Genomic DNA, 25,302 nt, shown 5'->3' on the forward strand with positions numbered 1-25,302 from the left:
GTGTGCTGGATGGTTGATGAATGAGTGGAAACTAGACATTCATAAATGACTGAAGATTACACGCAACCTGGCAATAAAAGCACTAACATTAAAAATTCACGGATAGCAAGACACTACACCAATTAACGTTAAACCTAAACTTTCACAGCACTTTTTCCCCCCATCTTTTTTAAGCTGGTAAACTACCCATCCCACACGTAACTATAGAGGCTAAAGTACTGGCTTCAAAGTAACTTTTTTTAAACAGATTTTATTGAGCGGATTTTATGTGCCAGGGAGTGTTCTAAGAAGAGACCCACAACACAGGAGGTACAGGTTTCTATATCCTTTGACGGTTACTACACACACGACGTAAGTCCCTAAGTCCCGATTGCAAACCGGCTTGCCGGACCAAACCTCTGACGCTCGAATTTCCGGGGGGAAGCGTGAGTATGTTACTACGGATCGATTGCTTTTGCCTGGCGGAGACCTATCTGGAAGGGCCCTGCACTGGGAGGCAAAGGAAAGGAGGTTAGTAAAGGACGTACTCCTCGGGAGGGACCCTGAGCCACTGAGATTCGGAAGGCCACGCTGGCCTCTTTGGCTGGGCATCCAAGCGGGTCGGAGAGTTCAGTCATGGTCGCCGCCGCGGTGATGCGCGCCCTGCGCAAGAATAAGACTCTTCGCTACGGAGTTCCCATGTTGGTGAGCGCCGTGAGAAAAAGTGGGGGAGGGATTCCGGAAGCGGTGGGACCACAAGTCTGGCTGGAAGGAGAGTTCTGTGAAAGTGTAGCGCGTGCGACCGGGAACCGCAGTCTGGGCTAGGAAGGGGCTGGCGTTTAGGCGGTCCTAGTCTCCTAGTCTCTCCCCGCGCTGGTAGTGGGATCTCGAGTCCCCCTTTTACCTCTTTGGTAGTTACCTGGATGTGCTTCTGGAGTGATGTGAGAACCAGATGTTAACCCAAGTCTGGGTGATTACTAACCTTCCATCCTACCCCGCTCCGCGCCCGCCCGCCCCCAGCTACAGCTTGACGACACTCTGCAGCATTGGAACTAGTTGTATTTACTTAATTTAACTGTATAATTTCGGGCATCTTCAGGTGTCAGCTTATTAGTTTGTGAACTGGCTTAATTCTTCCAGGGTTGTGATGAGTTAAATAAATCCTTGTGAATTGAATGAAGCACGTTGTAGCAGCCCTCAAAAGGTGGTCGCTGAATTATAGTTGATATTTTTAAAGCACGTTGAAAGTAGTTTTGGTGTCTGTTTCTTTGCATCTGTTCCTACGCGGAGTTCACAGTAGGTTGCGTTCGTCTTGAAATTTAGATTGTTGTTGGCTTAACACAACACCAGCCGGAGTGGGAATCCAGCGATACCACTCCGTTTCTTTTCAGTTTGACCTTGGCAAGTTACTTTGCTTCAGCAAGCCTTGATGTCATAGTAAATGAAACAATTTAAATGAAAAGCATGTGGACAAAGTCCACTTTCTTTTAAATAGTTTATTACTTTAGTATGGATTTGGTACAGGTGAAGTTACTAGCTTTTGCATTTAAGCAGGACTAAAGGAAAGAAGTGACCTTAGAAAAGTAATGAGTTTTTTTACTCATCTTTGATGAATGCGGATTTCTTGCTCATCTTCGGAAACTCCTTTTTATCTATCTTTCTAAAAGTTTAAAGAAAGCTGTAAGACAATGTAGCTGATGGGGAATGTGTAAAAACTATCCTCCCTGTATATTCCCCTGCCACAAAATAGAGATCCATTCAAAAATACTGTAATTGTAGTCATTACCTTGAGGTCACCTGCATGTCCCACTGGAAGACAGTTTGATTTTGTTTCTTATCTTTCAAAATCATCAAAGCTAAGCTCTTAAAACCAGTAGTATTAAAGTACCTTCTAAGGTTTCCCTCATTTGTTTTATTTCATGGAGTGGAGACTACCACAGTAGACTTCTTCCCAAGTGTATTTCTCTATACTGGTCTCTGTGTCTATATTGGACCTGTACTATACTGGACCTAGGTCTGTGCTGTTTCAAAATATGGGTCCTAGACATATAACTACTTTTGTAGAGGAAAATGTTGAATTCAGTACTCTAAAACCCAACACTACTAGAAAGACCTCAAAAGATACATCTCTTCATCATGTATCAGTCAAATATTCCGTAATTACTATAGTATACTACTATACTTCAAGTTGAAATTATTTCCTCTCTTAGATAAATGTTAATGCTTGCTTCATAAGAATCTTTATTCAGCAACATACAGAAGAGGACTTAGAGTACCAGTTATAGGCCAATAATACTGTCCTTCCCTGCTCTCCCAAACCACTTGAAAAAGAGAATATATTTGTTGTCTCCCAAACCACTTAAAAAAGAGAGTATATTTGTTGTTTCAGTTTCCACACTGTGCATTTAGTCGGCAGAATTTACCTTTCTAATCTGACCAGTGACTACTGGTTTCTACATTCTAAAAAATGAGCCCATTTAATGTTTTCTGTTCAGTTGTTTTTAGTTTATTCAGTGTTATGCAGCTATCACCACAGTCTAATTTTAGAACATTTTCGTCACCCTAAGAGAAACACCATACTCACTAGTGGCCACTTCGTGTTGTCCTCTACCCTTCTCCCATCCTAGTTAACCACTAATCTACTTCTGTCTATAGATTTCATAGATAATATAACTTATGGTCTTTTGTGACTGACTTTGTTCACTTAGCATAATGTTTTCAGGGTTCATTCATGTAACGTATCAAAACTTCATTCCTTTTAATGGCTAATATTCCATCAGTTGGAATATTTATTTTTCATTGATGAACATTTAGGTTGTTTTCATTTCTTGGCTATTATGAATGATGCTGCTATGAACATTCATGTACGGATTTTTGTATGGATGTGTTTTCATTTCTGTTGAGTAAATACCTAGTAGTAGAAATGCTGGGTCATATGGTAACTCCATGTTTAACATTTTGAGGAACTGCCAAGCTATTTCCCAAAAACTACGTCATTTTACGTTCCCACACGCAATATATGAGGCTTCTGATTTTTCCATTCTTGCCAACAGTTTTCATTGTCCACTTTTTTTTTTAAATTAAACCCTTACTAGTGGGTGTGAAGTGGTTTCTCACTGTGGTTTTGATTTGCATTTCCCTAATGACTAATGATGCAGGACATTCGTTCATACAGTGGATTATTGTTTATCTGTATATCTTCTTTGGGGAAATGTCTATTCAAGTCCTTTGCCCATTTTTAAATGGGGCTGTTTTTGTTTTTATTGGGCAGAGGTTTTCTTAAACACCTGGAAGCAGTAAGTTTCCCAGTGTTTGTCAAGGGGCTCTGTGTGCTTGATTGGGTATGCCTTCAGTACGCAGGCAGGTTACACTTCGCCTTAAGCTGTTACTTCTTGCTTGCTCAGAGCCTCAAGGTTAGCCACAGGTGAGTGTTTAGGGCCTTCTCAGATCTCTCCTGAGCTTACGCGCTGCTCTGGGCACGTGGACAGTTCTGCTCATGTGCATGTCCTTCCAGAGTGTCAGGAATATGTTTGAGCTTTTCAGAGTCCGCTATGGACACCTTATGCCTCATATTATCCTTTGAGTTTTTTGGTTAGACTATTCCTTGCCCTGTTATCTACCACCACAGGCAGTATGATGTTAAACAATGGCCTCTGAATTTTTTCAGCAAACACTTCCAGGGAGAAGTCTGTTTGCACTAGTTGAGCTCCAAGTCAGGAAAACTAAAGAAAGCCTTGCGAGTGGGTCTTCCAGGGAACCACCAGACTGGTCAAATAATGAAAATTCTCAGGGAATAAGACTTCAAGGAGCTCCACCCCATTATGCTCCTTCCAGCGGTTACTGCTTTATATCATGATTTTAGACTGCTGGTTTTCATGTTTACCAAGGAGTGTGGGTCGAGTCGTGGGAACAGGTAGGCTAAAAATGCCACCAAGCTTTCTGCTTTAACCGAGATTCAGTCATTCTCCTTACATAAATGTTCCCAACATTACTGCAGGCCTTTTTTAATTTCCAAAGTTCTGAAAAAGTAGATTTGACAACTTTTGCCAGTGTTCTCATTGCTTTAATGGAGAGGGTTTTTGGAGATTCTTACTCTTTTTCACTGATGTCACCTTTTTTGTTGGTTTTTTTTTTTTGTCTTTGCTGAAATTTTCTAATTTTTCACTTGTTTATTGCTCTTTGAGGCACTTTTATGATGGTTCCTTTAAAATCTTTGCTAATGTCACTTGATAGTCTTTCCTAATTCAAGTTGCTGTTTCCTGATTCTTGTAACAAGTGAATGTTTATTTTATCTTGGACATTCTGTATAGTATGTTAGGAAACTTTATATTCTCTTTAGGTCTTCTACTTTAGCAGCGGTCACCATGCTTGCATTAAGCTGTGGATAGAAGTTAATGTAGGTAGAGTAGATCAAACACTGTGCCCTGGGGGTACTCCAAGTTCAGAGGGTTGGGGTGTACAGGAGGGACCAATACAGGAGACTGAGAAGGGTTCTCAGTGAGGTAAAAGGAAAACCAGGTTTAAGGGAAGAGAAGGAAAATGTGATCAACGGTGTCCAATTTTGCTCATGAAATAAGATGAGAACAGAGAGCTAAACGTTGCATTTAGTAACATGATGTCAGTGATGGTTGGAATGGGTCTGAGAGAAAGTGGAAAGAGCAGCAAGCACAGACGACTTGTTTGAGAAATTTTACTGCAGGTGAGAACAAAGAAATGGGCTAAGAACATGGGGAAGTAAGGTCTAGAGAAATCTGGTAATAAGATGGGAGAAATGATAGCATTTTTTATGATGAATCATGCAGTGTGGTGAGCAAGATTTTTGATGAATCACTGCCCTTCAGTATATAAGATGGTTGGGATCTAGTGCAGAAATGAAGATATTTAGCTAGGAGTGTAGATACCATGGTAATGAGTGGTCGGTAGTACAGTGCCATGTTGACACTAACTATGTAGCGTTAGTACAGACTTCATAGATTAAGTGCACAGTTCTCCATAAAACTCCCCTCATCAGACACCAGCTGAAAGCTGTGCGATATTAGGCCACCTGTGCTCTGATCAACTGGTTACAAATTCAGTGGTTCCTGATAGCCCTGAGCGAAAACAGGTAGTTCCTGAGCGAAAACAGGTTCAGTAATTCAGTAGAATGACTCAGAACTCAGGAAAGCACTATACTTAGGATTAGTGTTTTATCATAATGGTTATGAATTGGGAACAGCTGAAAGAACAGGCCCTTAGAGCAAGGTCTGGGGAGGGTCCCAAAGGCAGAGTTTCCTTGTTTTCTCCCTGTGGAATCAGGGTATGCCACCATCCCAGCACATTGATGTGTTCACCAACCAGGAAGCTCATCCAGAGTTTTTTATTGGGATTCTATTATTGGGATTTTCATCATCTATGGTTGATTGGATCATTGGCTGTGTGACTGAACTCAATCTCCTGCCTCACTTTCCTCCTTGGAGGTCAGGAGGTCAGGTGGCTATCACATGGCTCAAGGTCCCAACCCTCTAGTCACATGGTTGACCATCCCCGCATGACCAGCCTCTATCCTGTGACTATCTAGGGACCCACAGTGAGTCATCTCATTAGCATAAACTCAGCTGTGGTCCCAATAACAAAGATGCTCCTGTCACTCAGGAAATTCCAAGTGAGTAGCTCCCTCCCAAGAACCCAGGACCAAGACCAGACAAATTCTTTATTATGTAACACGTGGGTATTGCGATGGCAGTTGTGCAGAAAAGAGATGATGGGGGCCTAGACTAGAATATTAGAAGAAGATATAGTCCGAAATTGTCAGATTTAAGAAATATTTTGACAGAACTCAGTGATGGATTAGATGTGAGATAGGAATTAGAGGAGCTAAAGATGACTCCAGAGAAGCTGGCTTGAGTAATTGGATGAAAGTATTTGACCTTAATTGGGATGTGGAAGATTGATTAGCAGCAGATTGGGGCAGAAAGAGTGTTGGGGTAAAAAATCAAGAATTTTTTCATGTTAATTTATATATACCTGTTAAACTTTCAAGTGGAGATGTGAAGTAGGAGGGCAGGTCTTCACTTCAGTGGGATGTTTCCCACTGAGAATGTACATTTGGAAGTTGTTAGGTTATAGAAGCTATTTAAATCCATGGAACTGGATGGCATCACCTAGGGACTCTCTTGGTTGTGAATAGGTAAAAAAGGTGTGAAGACTGAGCCTTTTGAAATACTCCAACAATTTGAGATGGGAAGGTGAGGAAGAATGAATAAAGGGAGGCTGAGAGGAGTTAGGAAAATCACAGGTGTGTCTTTTTGTTACCAACCAGGGTTCTTGGCCTTCCTTAATCAACAGATATTGATAAGAGGCCAGACAAGAAATTCAGGCAAGACTTTATTAGCAGGGGGGAGCGAAAACAGGTAACAGGTTCCCTCGCTCGCTTGAACCCCTAGGGTGGGGGCCAGCTGATTCCTTATATGGGGAGAGCGTAGGGATGTGTCCATGGGTGGGGCTAAAGGGGTGGCTTAGGTGGTCTGCCCACCCCTGTGTGGTGTTGAGTGTAGGGGGCATGTGCAGTACCCTGCTTTTACTCCTGACACCGTGTTTTTGCTCCCGGCTCTTCAGAAGTGGCAGTTGGGTTTTTGGTCTTTTTGTATCTTGTTGTGCATAATTTGTCCCAACTGTGCATGCTTGCAGTAATTTTTAGTCCCTAATACTTTCTTTGCATTTTGTTGCTGGAGGAGAAGTTTGTCCAGGTGCAAGCACTGCAGCAAAGGGTCCCAGGTCCCAGGTCCCAGCGTGTCCCATTTTCATTGAAACCAAGAGACAAAAAAGTTACTTTACTTATACAAAGAATGATTACATATTGACATTGGAAGTATTAGCTGGTTATATATAACAGATATTTTTCCTGGTTTCTTGTCTTTTGATTTGATGTCATTTTTGTTTTATTTATTTGCAGATAAGAGACTAAATTTTTATGTGGTCAGGTTTATTGGGTTTTTAAATTCATAGCCTCAAGGTTTTGTTGGTATTCCAACTTCAAAATTATAGAATTTTATATTTTACAGTGTTTTTATCTGTTTGTATTACTTTAATTGGTAATATTAAAATATTGATGGTAGGGATCAAACTTAATTTTTTTCCAAATTGCTAAACTTACAGCTTGAGGATGAGAGTGAAGCCCGTTAGATTATCGGAGGAGATGCTAAAGCAGCAATGGCCATTCATGGGCTCTTTTAAGGTGTACCACATACTGAGAAGGGAAACATACTTCATGAGATTGTTTTATCACTTGGTTAGAAAATGGAGAAAAATGCTCTCTAATTGGCCTATTTTGCAAAATCATAAAATTGAAAGAATTCTAGTCTTGAAGAAGCAAGGCCAGGATTTTATTCCTGGATTTACCCATTACAATCATGGGCAAGTCATTTAGTTCACTGTACTTTTATTTCCTCATCTATTAAGTGTATATTTTTTCCCCTAGCTCATAGGTCTTTTGTAAGAATCAACTAATATAATGCTTCTGATGGTGATGTTTAAATAAGGTCAAGTACAGGTGGGGGTAATGATTTTGGTATTTGCTCATGTGCTAAAATGTTTCCCAGTGATAGTGTGTACTATATCTACTCTGAGAAGATGAATGGTAACTCACCAGGGAAAATAATCTATAAGATTTTGTATAATCTGCCACGGTTGGTGTTCAGATAAGTAATGTATAGATAGACTGAATTCTGCCCTTCTATTTTGTTTAATCGTTTCCCTGTCTTGTTTCAGTTGCTGATTGTTGGAGGTTCTTTTGGTCTTCGTGAGTTTTCACAAATCCGTTATGATGCTGTAAAGATTAAAGTAAGAACTGTCATTGGTGTTTGACATGTGTACATGTATGTTCTGGTTTATGAGACATGAATATTCAGTAAACTAAGCTGTCTTGAGTTTTATCTTGTTTTTTATGACTGATACATGGGGACTTCCCTGGTGGTGCAGTGGTTAAGACTCTGCTCTTCCAATGCAGGGGACATGGGTTCGATCCCTGGTCAGGGAACTAAGATCCCACATGCTGCATGGTGATGCCAAAAAATAAAATAACTAACTAACTAAATATAATAAAAATAATACAAACAGCTCTTTAAACAAAAAGACTGATATATGATCTTTGGACTCTTTAAAAAAAATTTTTTATACAATTTCTAAAGGTTACTTTCCATTTACAGTTATTACAAAATATTGGCTATATTCCCTATGTCGCACATTATATCCTTGAGCCTGTCTTACACCCAACAGTGTGTACTGCCCATGCCTTCACCCCTGTTGCCCCTCCCCCCTCCCCACTGGTAACCTCTAGTTTGTTTTTTATATTGTGAGTCTGCTTCCTTTTTTGTTGTATTCACTAGTTTGTGATATTTTTTAGAATCCACATATACGTTATCATACAGTATTTATCTTTCTCTGATTTATTTCACTTAGCATAATGCCCTCCAAGTCCATCCATGTTGCTGCAAATGGCAAAATTTCATTCTTTTTTTTATGGCTAAGTAAAACATACGTGTGTGTGTGTGTGTGTGTGTATATATATCTATATATACACACACACACACACACACAGACACACACGCATTTTTTTTTTTTGCAAATTATGGTTTTTTTTTTAAGATCTTTATTGGAGTATAATTGCTTTACAATGGTGTGTTAGTTTCTGCTGTGTAACAAAGTGAATCAGCTATACATATACACATATCCCCATATCTCCTCCCTCTTGCGTCTCCCTCCCACCCTCCCTATCCCACCCCTCTAGGTGGTCACAAAGCACCGAGCTGATCTCCCTGTGCGGCTGCTTCCCACTAGCTATCTATTTTACGTTTGGTAGTGTATATATGTCCATGCCACTCTCTCACTTTGTCACAGCTTACCCTTTCCCCTCCCCAGATCCTCAAGTCCATGCTCTAGTAGGTCTGACACACATCTTCTTTATCCATTCATCTGTTGATGGACACTTAGGTTGCTCCCATATCTTGGCAACTGTAAGTGATGCTGCTATGAACATTGGGGTGCATGTATCTTTTTGAATCAGTGTTTTTGGGTTTTTTTTTGATATATACACAGGAGTGGAATTTTGGGGTCATACTGTAGTTCTATTTTTAGTTTTTTGAGAGCCCTCCATACTGTTTTCCACAGTGGTTGCACCGATTTACATTCCCACCAACCGTGTAGGGGGGTTCCCTTTTCTCCACATCCTCACCAACATTTGTTGTGTTATTTTGATGGTAGCCATCCTGACAGGTGTGAGATGATATCATGTATACTCAATATACTAAGCAGTCTGAGTTTTATCTTGCTTTTCAAGGCTGATATATGATCTTTGGGCTCTTTCTTACTCTTTAAAATAACATTAATGATCACATGGAAGTGAATCATGAAATGTATAGAATTTAGTTATCTTTCTCCTCACTCACTAGAAACTTTGCAGTTCTGTTAGCTTTTTCCCATAAAATATGCTCTGGTGTAGCCATTTTTAGGATCTAGAAGGGACTAAAGAACAGGGGACAATAATTTCACTCCATTTTATTATTCTAATTGTAAATTAGCTATTTTGTATTAATACCAGTAAATTATAAGTTATATTGATGGGTATCTTTAGTAACTAATACTAAAAGAAAGGAAAATTATCTTTCATTATAGTGATACCTGTCTTTTCATAGCGATCCTTTTAACGCGTATGTATTTGTGGTAGGACTGTAGTGGTTCCTGTGTAGATATATGACTGTCTTTATTTTTACAGGTGAGGAATCTGAGTCTCAGAGAGCTTAAGTAACTTGCTTAAGGCCATGTGGCTGTTTAGGGCTAGAACTAGGATTCCTACCTCTATGATTACACAATTACTGTCAAATTCAGGTCTGTTGTTACAGACCAATTCTGGTTCATTCATTCAGAAGTATGTAGCTTTTGTTTGTGGCACACCTCTGATATTTGAGGGTTTTTTCCTGAGTACGGGTGACCCTTGAACAACAGGGGTTTGAACTGTGCTGGTCCACTGATACCCAGATTTTTTTCAATAAATACTACAGTACTACACGATCTGCGGTTGGTTGAATCCACGGATGCAGAACTCGCAGATATGGCATGGCGGGCCAACAGTTATTTATTGAGGAAAATCCTTGTATAAGTGGACCCTCGAGGTTCAAACTCGTGTTTTCAAGGGTCAGGTGTATTTCATTAGCAGACCTCAGTAACGTTGGTGGGAGAGTATTAAAGCCCTATTCAATTTTTTCAGTTAATTTTATGGTTTAAGAGAAATACCAACGCTAGCTAGTCTTCTTCTTCTTATTATTTTTTGCGGTACGCGGGCCTCTCACCGCTGCGGCCCCTCCCGCCGTGGAGCACAGGCTCCGGACGCAAAGGCCCAGCGGCCATGGCTCATGCACCCAGCCGCTCCGCGGCATGTGGGATCCCCCCGGACCGGGGCACGAACCCGCGTCCCCTGCACCGGCAGGCGGACCCCCAACCACTGCACCACTGGGGAAGCCCTAGCTAGTCTTAAAGACAGTAGGTATTAGAAAAAATAGTAAATTTAAAAGGAATATATACTTTCTATGAGGGAATAGAGCAATTATAACTGAGTTTTAAAGTTTCTGTTAGCATTCCAATTATTTTATTAAGGAATTTTTTCCCTTTTGCTTTAAGATGAAAGTTATAATAATCTGACTTTTAGAAATGGGATGGCATGTACATATTTGAAAAATAATTGAATATTTGTCATGTGTTTATCATATGTTAGATCCTACAGATAAAGATTCAAGAAACTGGTTCTTATAAAGTTTATAGCATCATCAAGGCTGGGAGACATCTAATATAAAAATGTATCCAAACATACAATATAACAATGCCCAGTGAAATGCTGTATTAGAACTCTGCATAAAACATTACTAGAACTTCAAGGAGAAGCATACGGTTTAGACTTGGCAAAGGGGTATCAGAGAAGGTCTGCTAGAGGTATCAACCTTTGAATTAAGGTTAAGAATGAGTAAGAGTTAGCTAAATGATGGAAATGATTAGTATTATATAACATAGAGTGGCTAACATAGAGGGGAGATTGGGGGAGCAAGATAGGAGGGAGGAGATTGTTTCAAGTGGAGATGCAGAGACCTGTTAAGACACTTTGGCAGTAGAGTATAGATGAACAATAATGGAATCTGAAATAAAACATTTGCAATGAAGATAGAAATGAACGGGTTCCAGAAAAATTTTTAGCAGCAAATTGATAGTGATATAATATTAAAATCTGAGTAAATATCAGATGACTTGAGGCTTTGCTTTTGAGGACTGGGTAAATTTTCGTAGCAAGAGAGAGTGAGGGAGATTGCAATAACAGAAGAGGTCTAGACGAGGGGGTCGAAGTAAAGAGAACAAAGGTGGGAGAAATGAGGCTGATTGAAATTAAGAGGATGAGATTGGTCAAGGTCTATGGAAGGAGGCTGAGAGGACAAAGTTGAGGTGAGAAGGATCAGAGAACAAGACCTACTGAGACTGAGATGTCCAGGTTGGTTGATGTTGAGAAGTCAGACTCAGGTGAAGTCAAGAGTCAGTGTTTAGGTGAGGTTGAGTTCAAATAAAGTTGAGAGGGTAAGGTGGATTAAATTTGAGAGGAATTGAGAAGGTAAGATTGGTTGAGGCTGACAGCTCTTACAAGGGTTGAGAGGTTGAGATTAAGGAGGAGTCGAGGGAAAGATTGCTGAGGTCAAGGGCTGGGGGTCAAGACTGTGGTTGAGAGGACAAATTCAGTTAAGAAAGATCAAGGATAAGTACAGCTGAGAAGTTTTGAGGAGGGTGGAAAAAGACTGTATTGATTCAGAGTGACCAGCCGTTTTAGGTTGCCTGGAGCTGTCCTGATTTTAGGACTGAAAATCCAGTGTCCCAGGATGTAAAAATTCCTGCTCTTCAGTTGTGGATATGGAAGGTTGAAAGGAAAGTACAGAACCCATGAGGCGGGCTTAAACAAATAAGCTGAAAGCAATAGCTTTCAATTAGTGTGAAATAGACGTGACATAGCTCATCTGCCTTCATTATGGCTGTTGCTCTTGTTTTCTCCTGACTCCTAATGCTAACAACTGTGGCTCCACAGTAATAGATTATCTGCTTTTGCATCATTCCAAGTAATATGATTTAAGTGTACAATTAAGTGCACTGTAATCCTGAGCATTAACAGTCTTTTTTTTTTAAACCTTTGCTTGACTGTTGTAGTTTGTAAAGAAATAGTGCTTGTTTAATTTTTTCCCTTTTAAACAACTTAAGTTGTTTCCATGTCTTGGCTATTATGAACAATGCTGTAGTGAACATGGGGTGCAGATACCTCTTCAAGATAGTGATTTCATTTCCTTCAGATAAATACCCAGAGGTGAAATTCCTGGGCCATATGGTAGCTCTATTTTCCATTTTTTGCAGGAATCTCCATAGTGTTTTCCACAATAGCTGTACAAATTTATATTCCCACCAACAGTGCACAAGGACTCCCTTTTTCCACATCCTCTCCATCAGTTGTCATTTCTTGTCCTTTTGATAATAGCCATTCCAACAAGTATGAGGTGATATCTCATTGTGGTTTTGATTTGCATTTTCCTGATGATTAGTCATGTTGAGCATCTTTTCATGTACCTGTTGGTCATCTGTATGTTGTCTTTGGAAAAATGTTCTGATCCTCTACCCAATTTTTAAGCAGATTTTTTTTTTGGAGGGGGTGCTACTGAGTTGTATGAGTTCTTTATATATTTTGGATATTAACCTTTTATGAGTTATATGATTTGCACTTATTTTCTTTCATTCAGTAGGTTGCCTTATCATTGTGTTGATTGCCTTTTCCTCCCCCCAGTATTATGTATGTGAAATTCATCTCTATTTTAGCTCTAAATTCAGGGTCAGCAAGCTTTTCCTGTAAGGAGCCAGGTAGTAAGTGTTTTAGGCTTTGTGAGCTACACTCTTCCACAACTATTGAAATCTGGTGTTGTATCATAAAAGCAGCCATGGACAAAAACAAATGAGCATGGCTGTGTTCAAATAAAACTTTACTGACAAAAATGGATATTAGACTAGATTTGGTCCATGGACCATAGTTGCTGACCCCATGATTTTTTCATTGCTGTATGGTATTCCACTAATTATACCATAATTTATTTATCCATTTTACTCTTAGACATTTGAGTTGCTTGGCAGTTTTGGTTACTGAAAATAATGTTGCTGTGAACATTCTTGTATATTTTTCTTGCTGCATGTGTGCAAAAAAGGCATTGCTGGATTATCACCTTCATTTGATAATTTCCAAACTGTTTTTCAGAGTGATTGAATCAGTTGTAGGGAAGAAAAAATAATTTTCCCTTTACCCTTCTACATTCTTGTCTGAGATCCTTCTGTAATAAAATACAGATTAATAAGAGAAAAACAAACAGAAGTTTAATAACATGTATACCTCTTGTATACATGGGAGATACCCAGGAAAAGTGAGTAAAACTTTCCCTACCACCACCTTAAATACTATCTTAAGACAGAAGAAGGATGTTGGAGGGGGAGGGCAGTTATGAGAGGTTACTGAGAAAAGCACAGTAAAAGGGTAAGGTTGTTACACAGATTGAAGTGGGTACCTTCTCGACTGGTAGAAGTTTCTTGTGATTTAGAATCATCCTTCTCTTCCTGGTACTAAAAGGGAGATACTTATAAATGGAGATTTCCTTTGTAAATGTATGTGTCCCTCACAAAAGTGTAACTTGTACTGGTTTTCAGAGCTTGCGCGTCTGGTGTTTCCTAAAAACAATCAGCTCAAGATAATCTTTATGCCAAAGAGACATATTTTGGGGTGTCATATTCTGCTTCCCTTCACATTCTGCACTGCTGCTTTAAAACAAAGAATGTCGTCCTCCGTCCAGTTCTGTAGGTGATCTTGGGTGGCCTTGGACTGCAGTGGCTTGAAGCAGGATTTCGGTTCCCTGGCCAGAGACTGAACTCAGGCTGTGGCAGTGAGAGTGGTGAATCCTAGCCACTAGGCCAGTGGCCAGTCGGGTTTGTAGAAGTGAATTTCCACAAAGAGGTGGAAAGTAGTGAAACAAATAAAGTGTTTATTAGGAGGAAAAAGAGTATGTGTGAAAAAACTTAACACAGGTGGACTCAGAGAAAGCGTCGCGCCCTCGTGGTAGTTGGAATCACTTACACGGGGCATTTCTTCTGGGTTTCCTCTGGCCAGTCATCTTGCCTTTGCCTGGCTCTGAGTCCATATTTGTTTATGTCAGGGTCCTCCCCTGTGTGCACACGCATCTCTTAGCCAAGATGGATTCTAGCGAAGAGGGCTATGTGTAGGCTGACATCACTTACTGTGGGGTGACGCCCCCTCCCTTTTTGACCCCCGAGGAGCCTTTCTGCACATGCATAGTCAGGAAGGTCTCCTTGACCTCGAGAATGAGAAATATGTGGTCTCTTTATCTTTTACCTGGGCAGGGCTCGGCTCCTCCTTGCTTCTGTCCCCCAACGGGACAGTCTCGAGCTGCTCAGCCTGGGGCCCATCTGTCTCCTGCCTCATAGGAATCAGGTAATTAGCCACTACAATCACTGACCTTACCATACACCCTGAAAGGAATTCAAGACAAAGAACAGGATGAGACACTCTGCTTTGGCAAAACAGACCCTTAGTTAGATATATTTTGGAAAAAATTTTTTATGAACCTGGATTCTTGCATCTTCCCATACTCAGAAGAGCACTAAAATCATTAAGTGAGATGTCTCTTCCTCACGACTAGCAATAACCTTCTACCGAGCTGTATGCTTGATTGCACGTATTCCTTAGCCATATATATACTCTCTATATACTAGCCTCTTCCCCTACCTCTTCAGAGCAATTCTTCAGATTTATCTGGGAGGTTGTCTCCTGGGCTATAGTCCTCAGTGAGACACTGGATACTCAACCGAGAGCTCTTATATTGTGCGTTTTTCTTTCAGTCAACACTGCTAACAGTTTTTTGTACCCCAGGCTCCAAATACTTGCCAATACTTGCTATTATAGGTTGGGGTAGTTTTCCTCATTTTGTTTTTTAAAGCTGTTTTGGTGGGTGTGTTATGAATTGTTACCTAATTATGTGATGAATTTGAAATTTTCGTGATGATGAAACTGAGTCCCCCTAAAAGTTCCTGTATTGAGTTTGATTAATCTCTCTATCCAGAACTCTATTCCCTTTCTTGTCCCATCTGACCTCAATCTTGAGCTACCTGAACACTAATCAACCAGAGTCAGATGACTAAAAAATTGCCGTTGTTAGTAACATTATTAATGTACTAAAATTGCTATTATAGATATCATCATTAATGTAGAAACTCAGATTGTTTCTCTAGGGCAAGACTAGCTCACAGACCCCTGAGCCATGGACTGCCTGGGCAGAGAATCATAAACAAAAGACATCTTGACTCTCAAAACTGCAATTAAGAAGATGATTAATTCCATCTTCTTTTGTAATATATGCTTGTAATGTGATGAATTTCCTTTTAAGCATGGCCATGGCTATGTCATGAAAGTTTTAATATGTAATATATTCATAATCAATCAAATTAAATTTGTTTTTATTTATCCGTGAGCTATTTCGAAGTGGTTTTCCTTAACTTATAAACATAGGGAATTTTCTAGTTACTATTTTTTATTGATTTCTAACTTGAGTGTGTTGTAATCAAAGAAAATTTTCATTGAGTTCTTTCTTTTGATATTTGTTGAGACTGGCTTTATGAGCTAACACATGATCAGTTTGTATGAATGATGTATGCTTGTTGGGTACATAATAAAAGTATGTTGTTGGGTACCTACTAAAAGTTTATACATTCATTTGGTCAAGTTTGTTATTTGTGTTTTTTCAAATTTCTGTGTTTTTGACTTTTTATATCTGTTCTCCTACCAAGAGAATTGTGTTAACATCTCTCATTATGACTGTTTGCCTATTTCACCGTGCTTTTAGGTACATATAATTTCAGAATTATTATGTCTTCTGGTGAATTGAATTTTCATTGTAATGAAACTTTGCGTGGTAATAATGCTTTTTCCCCTTACAACCTATTTTGTTGGATATTAATATGGCTTCACCAGCTTTCTTTTTAATCTCAACCTTTCTGTAAACTTAAGTTTTAGATATATCTCTTATAAACAGAAAATATGTTTTAATAGTTTTGTTTTATAATTGGCTCATTAAATATATTTCCATTTAATGTAATTTAAAAATATATTTGGGTTTAAATATGCCTTCCTTTTATGTGCTATTGTTATAATTATTTCTGTCTTGTTGTTCTCTTTTGGATTAATAACATTATATTATTTTGCTGTTGTTCCATTAGTTTGGGAGCTGTAGTCTTACTCTTCCACTAGAAGTTTCACTAGAGACTGTCGTGATCTACAGATTTTTTTTTTTTCCTTCTACTGTTTTGGTCTTGATGGGGAGCAGAATACACCACCCCACAATGTGCCACTTTCGCATGTGGATTGTTTTAAGCTGAAGGCAATTATGACCCAACAGACTCAGGAAAAGCTTTTTATCTCTTCCTTAACTGCCCAAAAGGATTTAGGTAGGAAGCCTGTACAGGAAGATAGCTATTATGAGAGAGAACTTTTTATATCAGAAGGACTTATCTGCATGGCATGGAAACGTTTGTTTACCAAACATTTGGTCTTCTCATCTTCCTGCTTCTTCCTCTTTGAAGCCCCAGACCCCTACCCCCTTAGCTCAGGATGGCATATAAGTCTAAGCTGACTACCTGTGAGTCTTATGTGTTTGTGGGGCTCCCATACATACATAATTAAACGTTTTTCTCCTGTTAAATCTGTTTTATGCCAGTTTAATTATTAAACCAGCCAACGACCCTAGAAGGGAAGAAGGGAAAATTGTTCCTCCCCAACAGTCTGGTTTTGGTATTGGGATAATGTTGACTTCATAACATGAGTTGGGAAGTGTTTCCTCTTTTTTATTTTCTGGAAGTGATTATGTAGAACTGGTGTTACTTCTTCCTTAAATATTTTATAGAAGTTTGCCAGTGAAACCATCTGGGCATCTCGTTTTCTTTTTCAAAATGTTTTTAGCTATGAATTTAATTTTTTAAATAGATGAGACTATTCTGGCTATGTATTCTTCTTTCTCTTACATTTTCTAATTGGTTTTTACTTGCATAAAGAAACTATATTGATTTTGTATGTGGATCCATGCCCTTTGATTTGTGGATGTTGATCTAACTACCTTGTTGAATTCTCTTTAACAAGCAGTAATCATAGTAAATATTCTTAATAGAGAAACATTAAAAGCATTCCTATTAAAGCTAGGAACAATAAAGGAATATACGTAATTGTAGCTACTTTTTAAGTAATATTTCGGACAGCGTAGCCTATAAAATTGAACAGCACACTGTTTTTTTAAATTTTATTTTATATTGGACTGTAGTTGGTTAGCAATATTGTGTTAGTTTCAGGTGTACAGCAAAGTGATTCAGTTATACATATATATGTAGCTGTTCTTTTTCAAATTCTTTTCCCATTTAGGTTGTTACATAATATTGAGCAGAGTTCCCTGTGCTATACAGTAGGTCCTTGTTGGTTATCCATTTTAAATATAGCAGTGTGTACATGTCAATCTCAAACTCCCTAACTATCCTTTCCACCCCCCAGCCTCCCCACCCCCCCAACCATAAATTCATTCTCTAAGTCATGAGTCTGTTTCTGTTTTGTAAATAAGTTCATTTGTATCATTTGTTTTTAAGATTCTGCATATAAGCAGTATTATACAATATTTGTCTTTGTCTGACTTACTTCACTCAGTATGGTGATCTCTAGGTCCATCCCTGTTGTTGCAAATGGCATTATTTCATTCTTTTTAATGTCAGAGTAATATCCCATTGTATATATGTACCACATCTTCTTTATCCATTCATCTGTCGTTGGAGATTTAGGTTTCTTCCATGTTTTGGCTATTGTAAACAGTGCTGCAATGAACATTTGGGTGCGTGTATCCTTTTGGACCATGTTTTTCTACAGATATATACCCAGGAGTGGGATTGCAGGATCATATGGTACCTCTATTTTTAGTTTTTTAAGGAATCTCCATACTGTTCTCCACAGTGGCTGCACCAATTTACATTCCAACAAACAGTGTAGGAGGGTTCCCTTCTCTCCACACCCTCTCTAGCATTTGTTGTTTGTGGATTTTTTGATGATAGCCATTCTGACTTATGTGAGGTAATATCTCACTGTAGTTTTGATTTGCATTTCTCTAATAATCAGTGATGCTGAACATCTTTTCATGCACCTCTTGCCATTTGTATGTCTTCTTTGGAGAAATGTCTATTTAGGTCTTCTGCCTATTTTTTGATTGGGTTATTTGTGTTTATGATATTAAGCTGCATGTGATGTTCATAAATTTTGGAGACTAATTCTTTGTTGTTGCATTGTTTGAAAATATTTGCACCCATTCTGTGGGTTGTCTTTTTGTTTTGTTTATGGTTTCCTTTGCTGTGCTAAAGCTTTTAAATTTCATTAGGTCCCATTTGTTTATTTTTGTTTTTATTTCCATTACTCTGGGAGATGGATTGAAAAGGATATTGCTGTGATTTATGTCAGAGAGTGTTCTGCCTATGTTTTCCTGTAATACATTGTGTGTGTCCAGTCTTATATTTAGGTCTTTAATCCATTTTAAGTTTATTTTTGTGTATGGTGTTAAAGAGCATTCTAATTTCATTTTTTTACAGGTAGCTGTCCAGTTTTCCCAGCACCATTTCTTGAAGAGACTGTCTTTCCTCCATTGTATAGTCTTACCTCCTTTGTCATAGATTAATTGACCATAGGTGCGTGGGTTTATTTCTGGGCTTTCTATCCTGTTCCATTGATCTATATTTCTATTTTTGTGCCAGTACCAGACTGTTTTGATGACTGTAGCTTTGTAGTTTAGTCTGAAGTTGGGGAGCCTGAATTTTCCAGCTCCATTTTTCTTTCTCAAGATTGCTTTCACTATTCAGGGTCTTTTGTGTCTCCATACAAATTTTAAGATTTTTTGTTCTAGGTCTGTGAAAAATGCCATTGGTAATTTGATAAGGTTTGCATTGAATCTAGATTGCGTTGGTTAGTATACTTATTTTGACAACATTGATTCTTCCAATCCAAGTATATGGTATATCTTTCCCTCTATTGTGTCGTCTTCGATTTCTTTCATCAGCGTCTTATAGTTTTCAGAGTACAGGTCTTTTGTCTCCTTAGGTAGGTTTATTCCTAGGTATTTTATTCTTTTTGATGTGGTGGTAAATGGGATTTTTTCTTTAATTTCTGTTTCTGATCTTTCGTTGTTAGTGTATAGAAATGCAACAGATTTTTGTGTATTAATTTTGTAACCTGCAACTTTACCAGATTCATTGATGAGCTGTAGTAGTTTTCTGGTAGCGTTTTTAGGATTTTCTATGTACAGAATCATGTCATCTGCAAACAGTGACAGTTTACTTCTTTTCTAATTCGGATTCCTTTTATTTCTTTTTATTCTCTGATTGCCACAGCTAGGACTTCCAAAACTGTGTTGAATGAAAGTGATGAGAGTGGACATCCTTGTCTTCTTCCTGATCTTAGAGGAAATACTTTCAGCTTTTTTTGAAATATTTATTTATTTTTAAATTATTATTTTGGCTGTGCTGGGTCTTCATTGAGGCACGCGGGCTCCGCATTGCGGCATGCGGACTTTTTAGATGTGGCATGCGGACTCTTAGTTGCGGCATGCATGCGGGATCTAGTTCCCTGACCAGGGATTGAACCCGGGCCCCCTACATTGGGAGTGTGGAGTTTTACCCGCTGGACCACCAAGGAAGTCCCTGCTTTTAGCTTTTGAACACTGAATAGCTGTAGGTTTGTAGTATACGGCCTTTATTATGTTGAGGTATGGTTCCCTCTATGCCCATTTTCTGGAGAGTGTTTTTCATAAATGGGTGCTGAATTTTGTCAAAAGCTTTTTCTTCATCTATTGAGATGATCATATGGTTTTTATTCTTCAGTTTGTTGATGTGGTGTATCACACTGATTGATTTGTGGATACTGAAAAATCCTTGCATCCCTGTGATAAATCCCACTTGAACATGGTGTGTAATCCTTTAATGTATTGTTGGATTCAGATTGCTAGTAGTTGGTTGAGGATTTTTGTGTCTGTGTTCATCAGTGATATTGGCCTGTAATTTTCTTTTTTTGTGATATGTTTGTCTGGTTTTGGTATTAGGGCTATGGTGGACTCATAGAATGAGTTTGGGAGTTTTCCTTCCTGTGCAATTTTTTTGGAACAGTTTCAGAAGGATAGGTGTTAACTCTTCTCTAGATGTTTGATAGAATTTGCCTGTGAAGCCATCTGGTCCTGGGTTTTTGTTTGTTGGGAGTTTTTCAATCACAGTTTCAATTTCAGTACAGTAAGTCCCCTACACATGAATGAGTTTTGTTCCAAGAGTGCATTTGTAAGTCCACTTTGTTCGTAAATCCAACAAAGTCAGCCTAGGTACCCAACTAACACAGTCGGCTGTGTAGTGCTGCACTGTAATAGGTTTCTAATACTTTTCACACAAATAATACGTAAAAATCAAACATCTCAAAAAACTAAAGCATTTTTAATCTTACAGCACAGTACCTTGAAAAGTACAGTAGTACAGCACAACAGCTGACATACAGGGGCTGGCATCAAGTGAACAGGCAAGAAGAGTTACTGACTGGAGGAGGGAGAGGAGGGGGGCGATGGTAGAGCAATAGGAGGAAGGATCGTCAGCAGTAGGAGATGGAGGGCAAGGTGCAGTTTCACTCACGCCTGATGTTGATGGCGCAGGTTCTGGTTCCTTGCTGGGTTCAGTTCTATCCACCCTCTTGAAAAAATGATCCATTGATGTCTGGGTAGTAGCTCTTTTTTTCTTGTCATAGATGATATGGTAGCACTGGACTGAATTCTGAACGTCTGCTGCAACCTTTGTGCACCATTCTATGTTTGGGTCCTGTGCCTCAAAACCTAACAGTGCCTCCTCAAATAAAGAAAATCCCCTTGCCATTTCCCTTGTTGTGAATCTCTTCGGTTCTTCAGTTACTTCTTCCTCTTGTCTCTCTTTGTCCTTTCTCTGGGCCTCCAATTCCATCAGGTCTTCAATTAGTACTGTAACCTCCTTGTGTTGCACAGCAAGGAATTCAGTGAAGCCATCCTGTTGCAGATCTAGCTCCAGCTTCTTGCTTAGGGTCACTGAGTTGCTGCAGACCCCTTTGGGCTCCTCATCCACCTTCTCAAATCCACGAAAATCGTGAACAAACTGCAGGCAAAGGTTCTTCCAAACCCTATTCGTGGTGATGGCCGTAACTTCACGCCATGCAAAGTCAGTGTTTTTATGGCTTTGTAGTCCTTCCAAAATTGTCAAAAGGTGGTTTCTGATTCCTGTCACTCGCCTTTACTGCGAAAAGTGTGATGTAAATAATATTTCTTGAAAGTCACTATAACGCCCTGGTCCATAGGTTGAATGAACAATATAGTATTTGGTGGCAGATGCACTACTTTGACGTTGGGATGAAAGTCATCCATGAATGGGGGTTGGCCCCGAGCACTGTCAAGCAGCAAAGGAATGTCGAATGGGGTGTCCTTCTCCAAGCAGTATTTCCCTACCTCCGGGATAAAGTGGTGGAAAAACCAGTCCTAGAAAATGGCCTGTGTAACCCAGGCTTTGGGGTTACTCTTCCACACAACAGGAAGAGATCCCTTGGCTTTGTTTTTACGGGCTCTTGGGTCTCTGAATGATAAACTAAGAGAGCCTTCAGCTTCATATTGCAGGAAGCACTGCCACCAATCAACAGAGTTAGTCTGCCCTTTGCTGCTCTATAGCCTGGCATTAACTTTTCCTCCTTACTGATGTAACTTTGGTCTGCCATCCTCTTCCAGTACAGTACTATCTCATCCACATTAAAAACTTGCTCTGTTGAATACACGCCTTCATCAGTAATTTCTCAAAGAGTTTCAGGAAATTCCCGGGCAGCTACCGTATCTGCACTCACTGCCTTGCCACTTACTTTTACGTTGTGAAGTTTGGCTCTAACCTTGAACCCGTGAAACCAGCCATTGCTGACATTAAAAGATGTGCCCTCTGATTTTTTGCTGAGTTTCTTCTTTAAGTCTTTGTAAAGGCTTTTAGCTTTGTCTTGAATCAGCATAAAGCTGAGTGGGGCTCAACACTGTTGCTGATCCTGCATCCATACACTGAGAAGTTTCTCCATCTCTTCCATCATTCTTCCACACTTCTTTGATATTATTGTCGACATCATCGGCACAGCACACTGCTCATATTCCATGATCTTGTCTTTGTTCATTAGAATTGTGCTGATGGTTGAATGATTCATGTTATAAGAACAAGTGACGTCTACCATCTTTTCTCCTCGCTTCACTCTCAATTTTTTTCACTTTTGTTTCCATTGTTATCTCTTGGCACTTCTTAGCAGTGCCAGCTACATCACCCGCTCCTTTTACACTTGCTTCCAGACATCCTGGGCTTGAAATAAAGATACTGTACTACTGTACTCTATACAGTACTGTATAGTAAGGTACACAAAAGCACAACCACTTGTAGAGGATGCATTCATGTGACAATGTACACCAGGCACGTGAAGTAACTTATGTGATTAGACATGTGAACATAAGTTCGCATCTTTGAAAGATGGCAACTTGAAGGCTCGTATGTAGGGTACTTACCATACTTGTGATTGGGCTGTTCATGTTTTCTGTTTTTTTCTGGTTCAGTCTTGGGAGCTTGTACCTTTCTAAGAATTTATCTGTTTCTTCCAGGTTGTCCATTTTATTGGCATATAGTCGCTTGTAGTAGTCTCTTATGATCCTTACATTTCTGTGGTGTCCATCTTAACTTCTTTTTCATTTCTAATTTTACTGATTGGAGTCCTCTCCATTTTTTTCTTGATGAGTCTGGCTAAAGGTTTATCAATTTTGTTATCTTGTCAAAGAACCAGCTTTTAGTTTCATTGATCTTTGCTGTTGTTTTTTTCATCTCTATTTCATTTATTTCTGCTCTGATCTTTATGATTTCTTTCCTTCTCTGATCTTTATGTTCTTCTTTCTCTAGTTGCTCTAGCTGTAAGGTTAGGTTGTTTGAAATTTTTCTTGTTTCCTGAGGTAAGATTGTATTGCTCTAAACTGTCTAGGAGGCTTGTGCAGGCTTCCTGATGGGAGGAGCCTGTTCCCGTCCAGTGGTGGGTGGAGCTGGGTCTTGTCCTTCTGGTGGGCAGGACTGTGCTCAGGGAGACTTTAAGCCACTTGTGTGCTGATGGGTGGGGCTGTGTTCCCACCCCATTGGTTATTAGACTGCTTTTGCTGCATCCCATAGGTTTTGATTCATTGTGCTTTTGTTTCCATTTGTCGCTAGGTATTATTTGATTTCCTCTTTCATTTCTTCAGTGATCCATTGGTGGTTTAGTAGCATATTGTTTAGCCTCCACATTTGTGTTTTTTACAGTTTTTTTTTCTTGTAGTTGATTTCTAATCTCATAGCGTGGTTGGAAAAGATGCTTGATATGATTTCAGTTTTCTTAAATTTACTGAGGCTCGCTTTGTGGCCCAGCATGTGGTCAATCCTGGAGAATGTTCCATGTGCACATGAAAAGAATGTGTAGTCTGCTGCCTTTTTTTTTTTTTTAACATCTTTATTGGGGTATAATTGCTTTACAATGGTGTGTTAGTTTCTGCTTTATAACAAAGTGAATCAGTTATACATATACATATGTTCCCATATGTCTTCCCTCTTGCGTCTCCCTCCCTCCCACCCTCCCTATCCCACCCCTCCAGGCTGTCACAAAGCACCGAGCCAATATCCCTGTGCCATGCGGCTGCTTCCCACTAGCTATCTACCTTACTACGTTTGTTAGCGTGTATATGTCCATGACTCTCTCTCGCCCTGTCACAGCTCACCCTTCCCCCTCCCCATATCCTCACGTCCATTCTCTAGTAGGTCTGCATCTTTATTCCTGCCTTACCCCTAGGTTCTTCATGACATTTTTTTTCTTAAATTCCATATATACGTGTTAGCATACGGTATTTGTCTTTTTCTTTCTGACTTACTTCCCTCTGTATGACAGACTCTAGGTCTATCCACCTCATTACAAATAGCTCAATTTCGTTTCTTTTTATGGCTGAGTAATATTCCATTGTATATATGTGTCACATCTTCTTTATCCGTTCATCTGATGATGGGCACTTAGGTTGTTTCCATCTCTGGGCTATTGTAAATAGAGCTGCAATGAACATTTTGGTACATGACTCTTTTTGAATTTTGGTTTTCTCAGGGTATATGCCCAGTAGTGGGATTGCTGGGTCATATGGTAGTTCTATTTGTAGTTTTTTAAGGAACCTCCGTACTGTTCTGCATAGTGGCTGTACCAATTCACATTCCCACCAGCAGTGCAAGAGTGTTCCCTTTTCTCCACACCCTCTCCAGCATTTATTGTTTCTAGATTTTTTGATGATGGCCATTCTGACTGGTGTGAGATGATATCTCATTGTAGTTTCGATTTGCATTTCTCTAATGATTAATGATGTTGAGCATCCTTTCATGTGTTTGTTGGCAATCTGTATATCTTCTTTGGAGAAATGTCTGTTTAAGTCTTCTGCCCAGTTTTGGATTGGGTTGTTTGTTTTTTGATATTGAGCTGCATGAGTTGCTTATAAATTTTGGAGATTAATCCTTTGTCAGTTGCTTCGTTTGCAAATATTTTCTCCCATTCTGAGGGTTGTCTTTTGGTCTCGTTTATGGTTTCCTTTGCTGTGCAAAAGATTTGAAGTTTCATTAGGTCCCATTTGTTTATTTTTATTTCCATTTCTCTAGGAAGTGGGTCAAAAAAGATCTTGCTGTGATTTATGTCATAGAGTGTTCTGCCTATGTTTACCTCTAAGAGTTTGATAGTTTCTGGCCTTACATTTAGGTCTTTAATCCATTTTGAGCTTATTTTTGTGTATGGTGTTAGGGAGTGATCTAATCTCATACTTTTACATGTACCTGTCCAGTTTTCCCAGCACCACTTATTGAAGAGGCTGTCCTTTCTCCACTGTACTAAGGTAATTATTAGTATGTAAATTGCTATTGCCATTTTCTTAATTGTTTGGGGTTTGTTTTTGTAGGTCTTTTTTCTTCCCTTTCTCTTTTGTTCTCTTGTGGTTTGATGGCCATCTTTATTGTTCTGTTTGTGTTGCTTTTTCTTTTTTGTGTGTGTATATTTATAGTTTTGGGGTTTGCTGTTCCCATGAGGTTTTTTTGTTTTTAATTAATTAATTAATTTATTTATTTATTTTTGGCTGCATTGGTTCTTTGTTG

The 25,302-nt window shown here is 39.2% G+C and overlaps 1 protein-coding gene across 1 annotated transcript in view; it reads left to right on the forward strand.

Annotated features, from left to right (window-relative positions):
• The first annotated feature begins 416 nt into the window (after nt 1–416).
• COX16 (cytochrome c oxidase assembly factor COX16) overlaps nt 417–25,302 on the forward strand; it is a 33,837-nt gene continuing 8,951 nt past the window's right edge. The window contains 3 exon segments of the mRNA XM_067731936.1: nt 417–496; nt 498–684; nt 7,726–7,797. Of these exon segments, the coding sequence (XP_067588037.1) occupies nt 432–496; nt 498–684; nt 7,726–7,797 (324 nt within the window). The 5' untranslated portion in view covers nt 417–431.

The sequence above is a fragment of the Pseudorca crassidens genome, chromosome 1 (genome assembly GCF_039906515.1).
Source record: "Pseudorca crassidens isolate mPseCra1 chromosome 1, mPseCra1.hap1, whole genome shotgun sequence".
In the NCBI taxonomy this organism is placed as follows: domain Eukaryota; kingdom Metazoa; phylum Chordata; class Mammalia; order Artiodactyla; family Delphinidae; genus Pseudorca; species Pseudorca crassidens.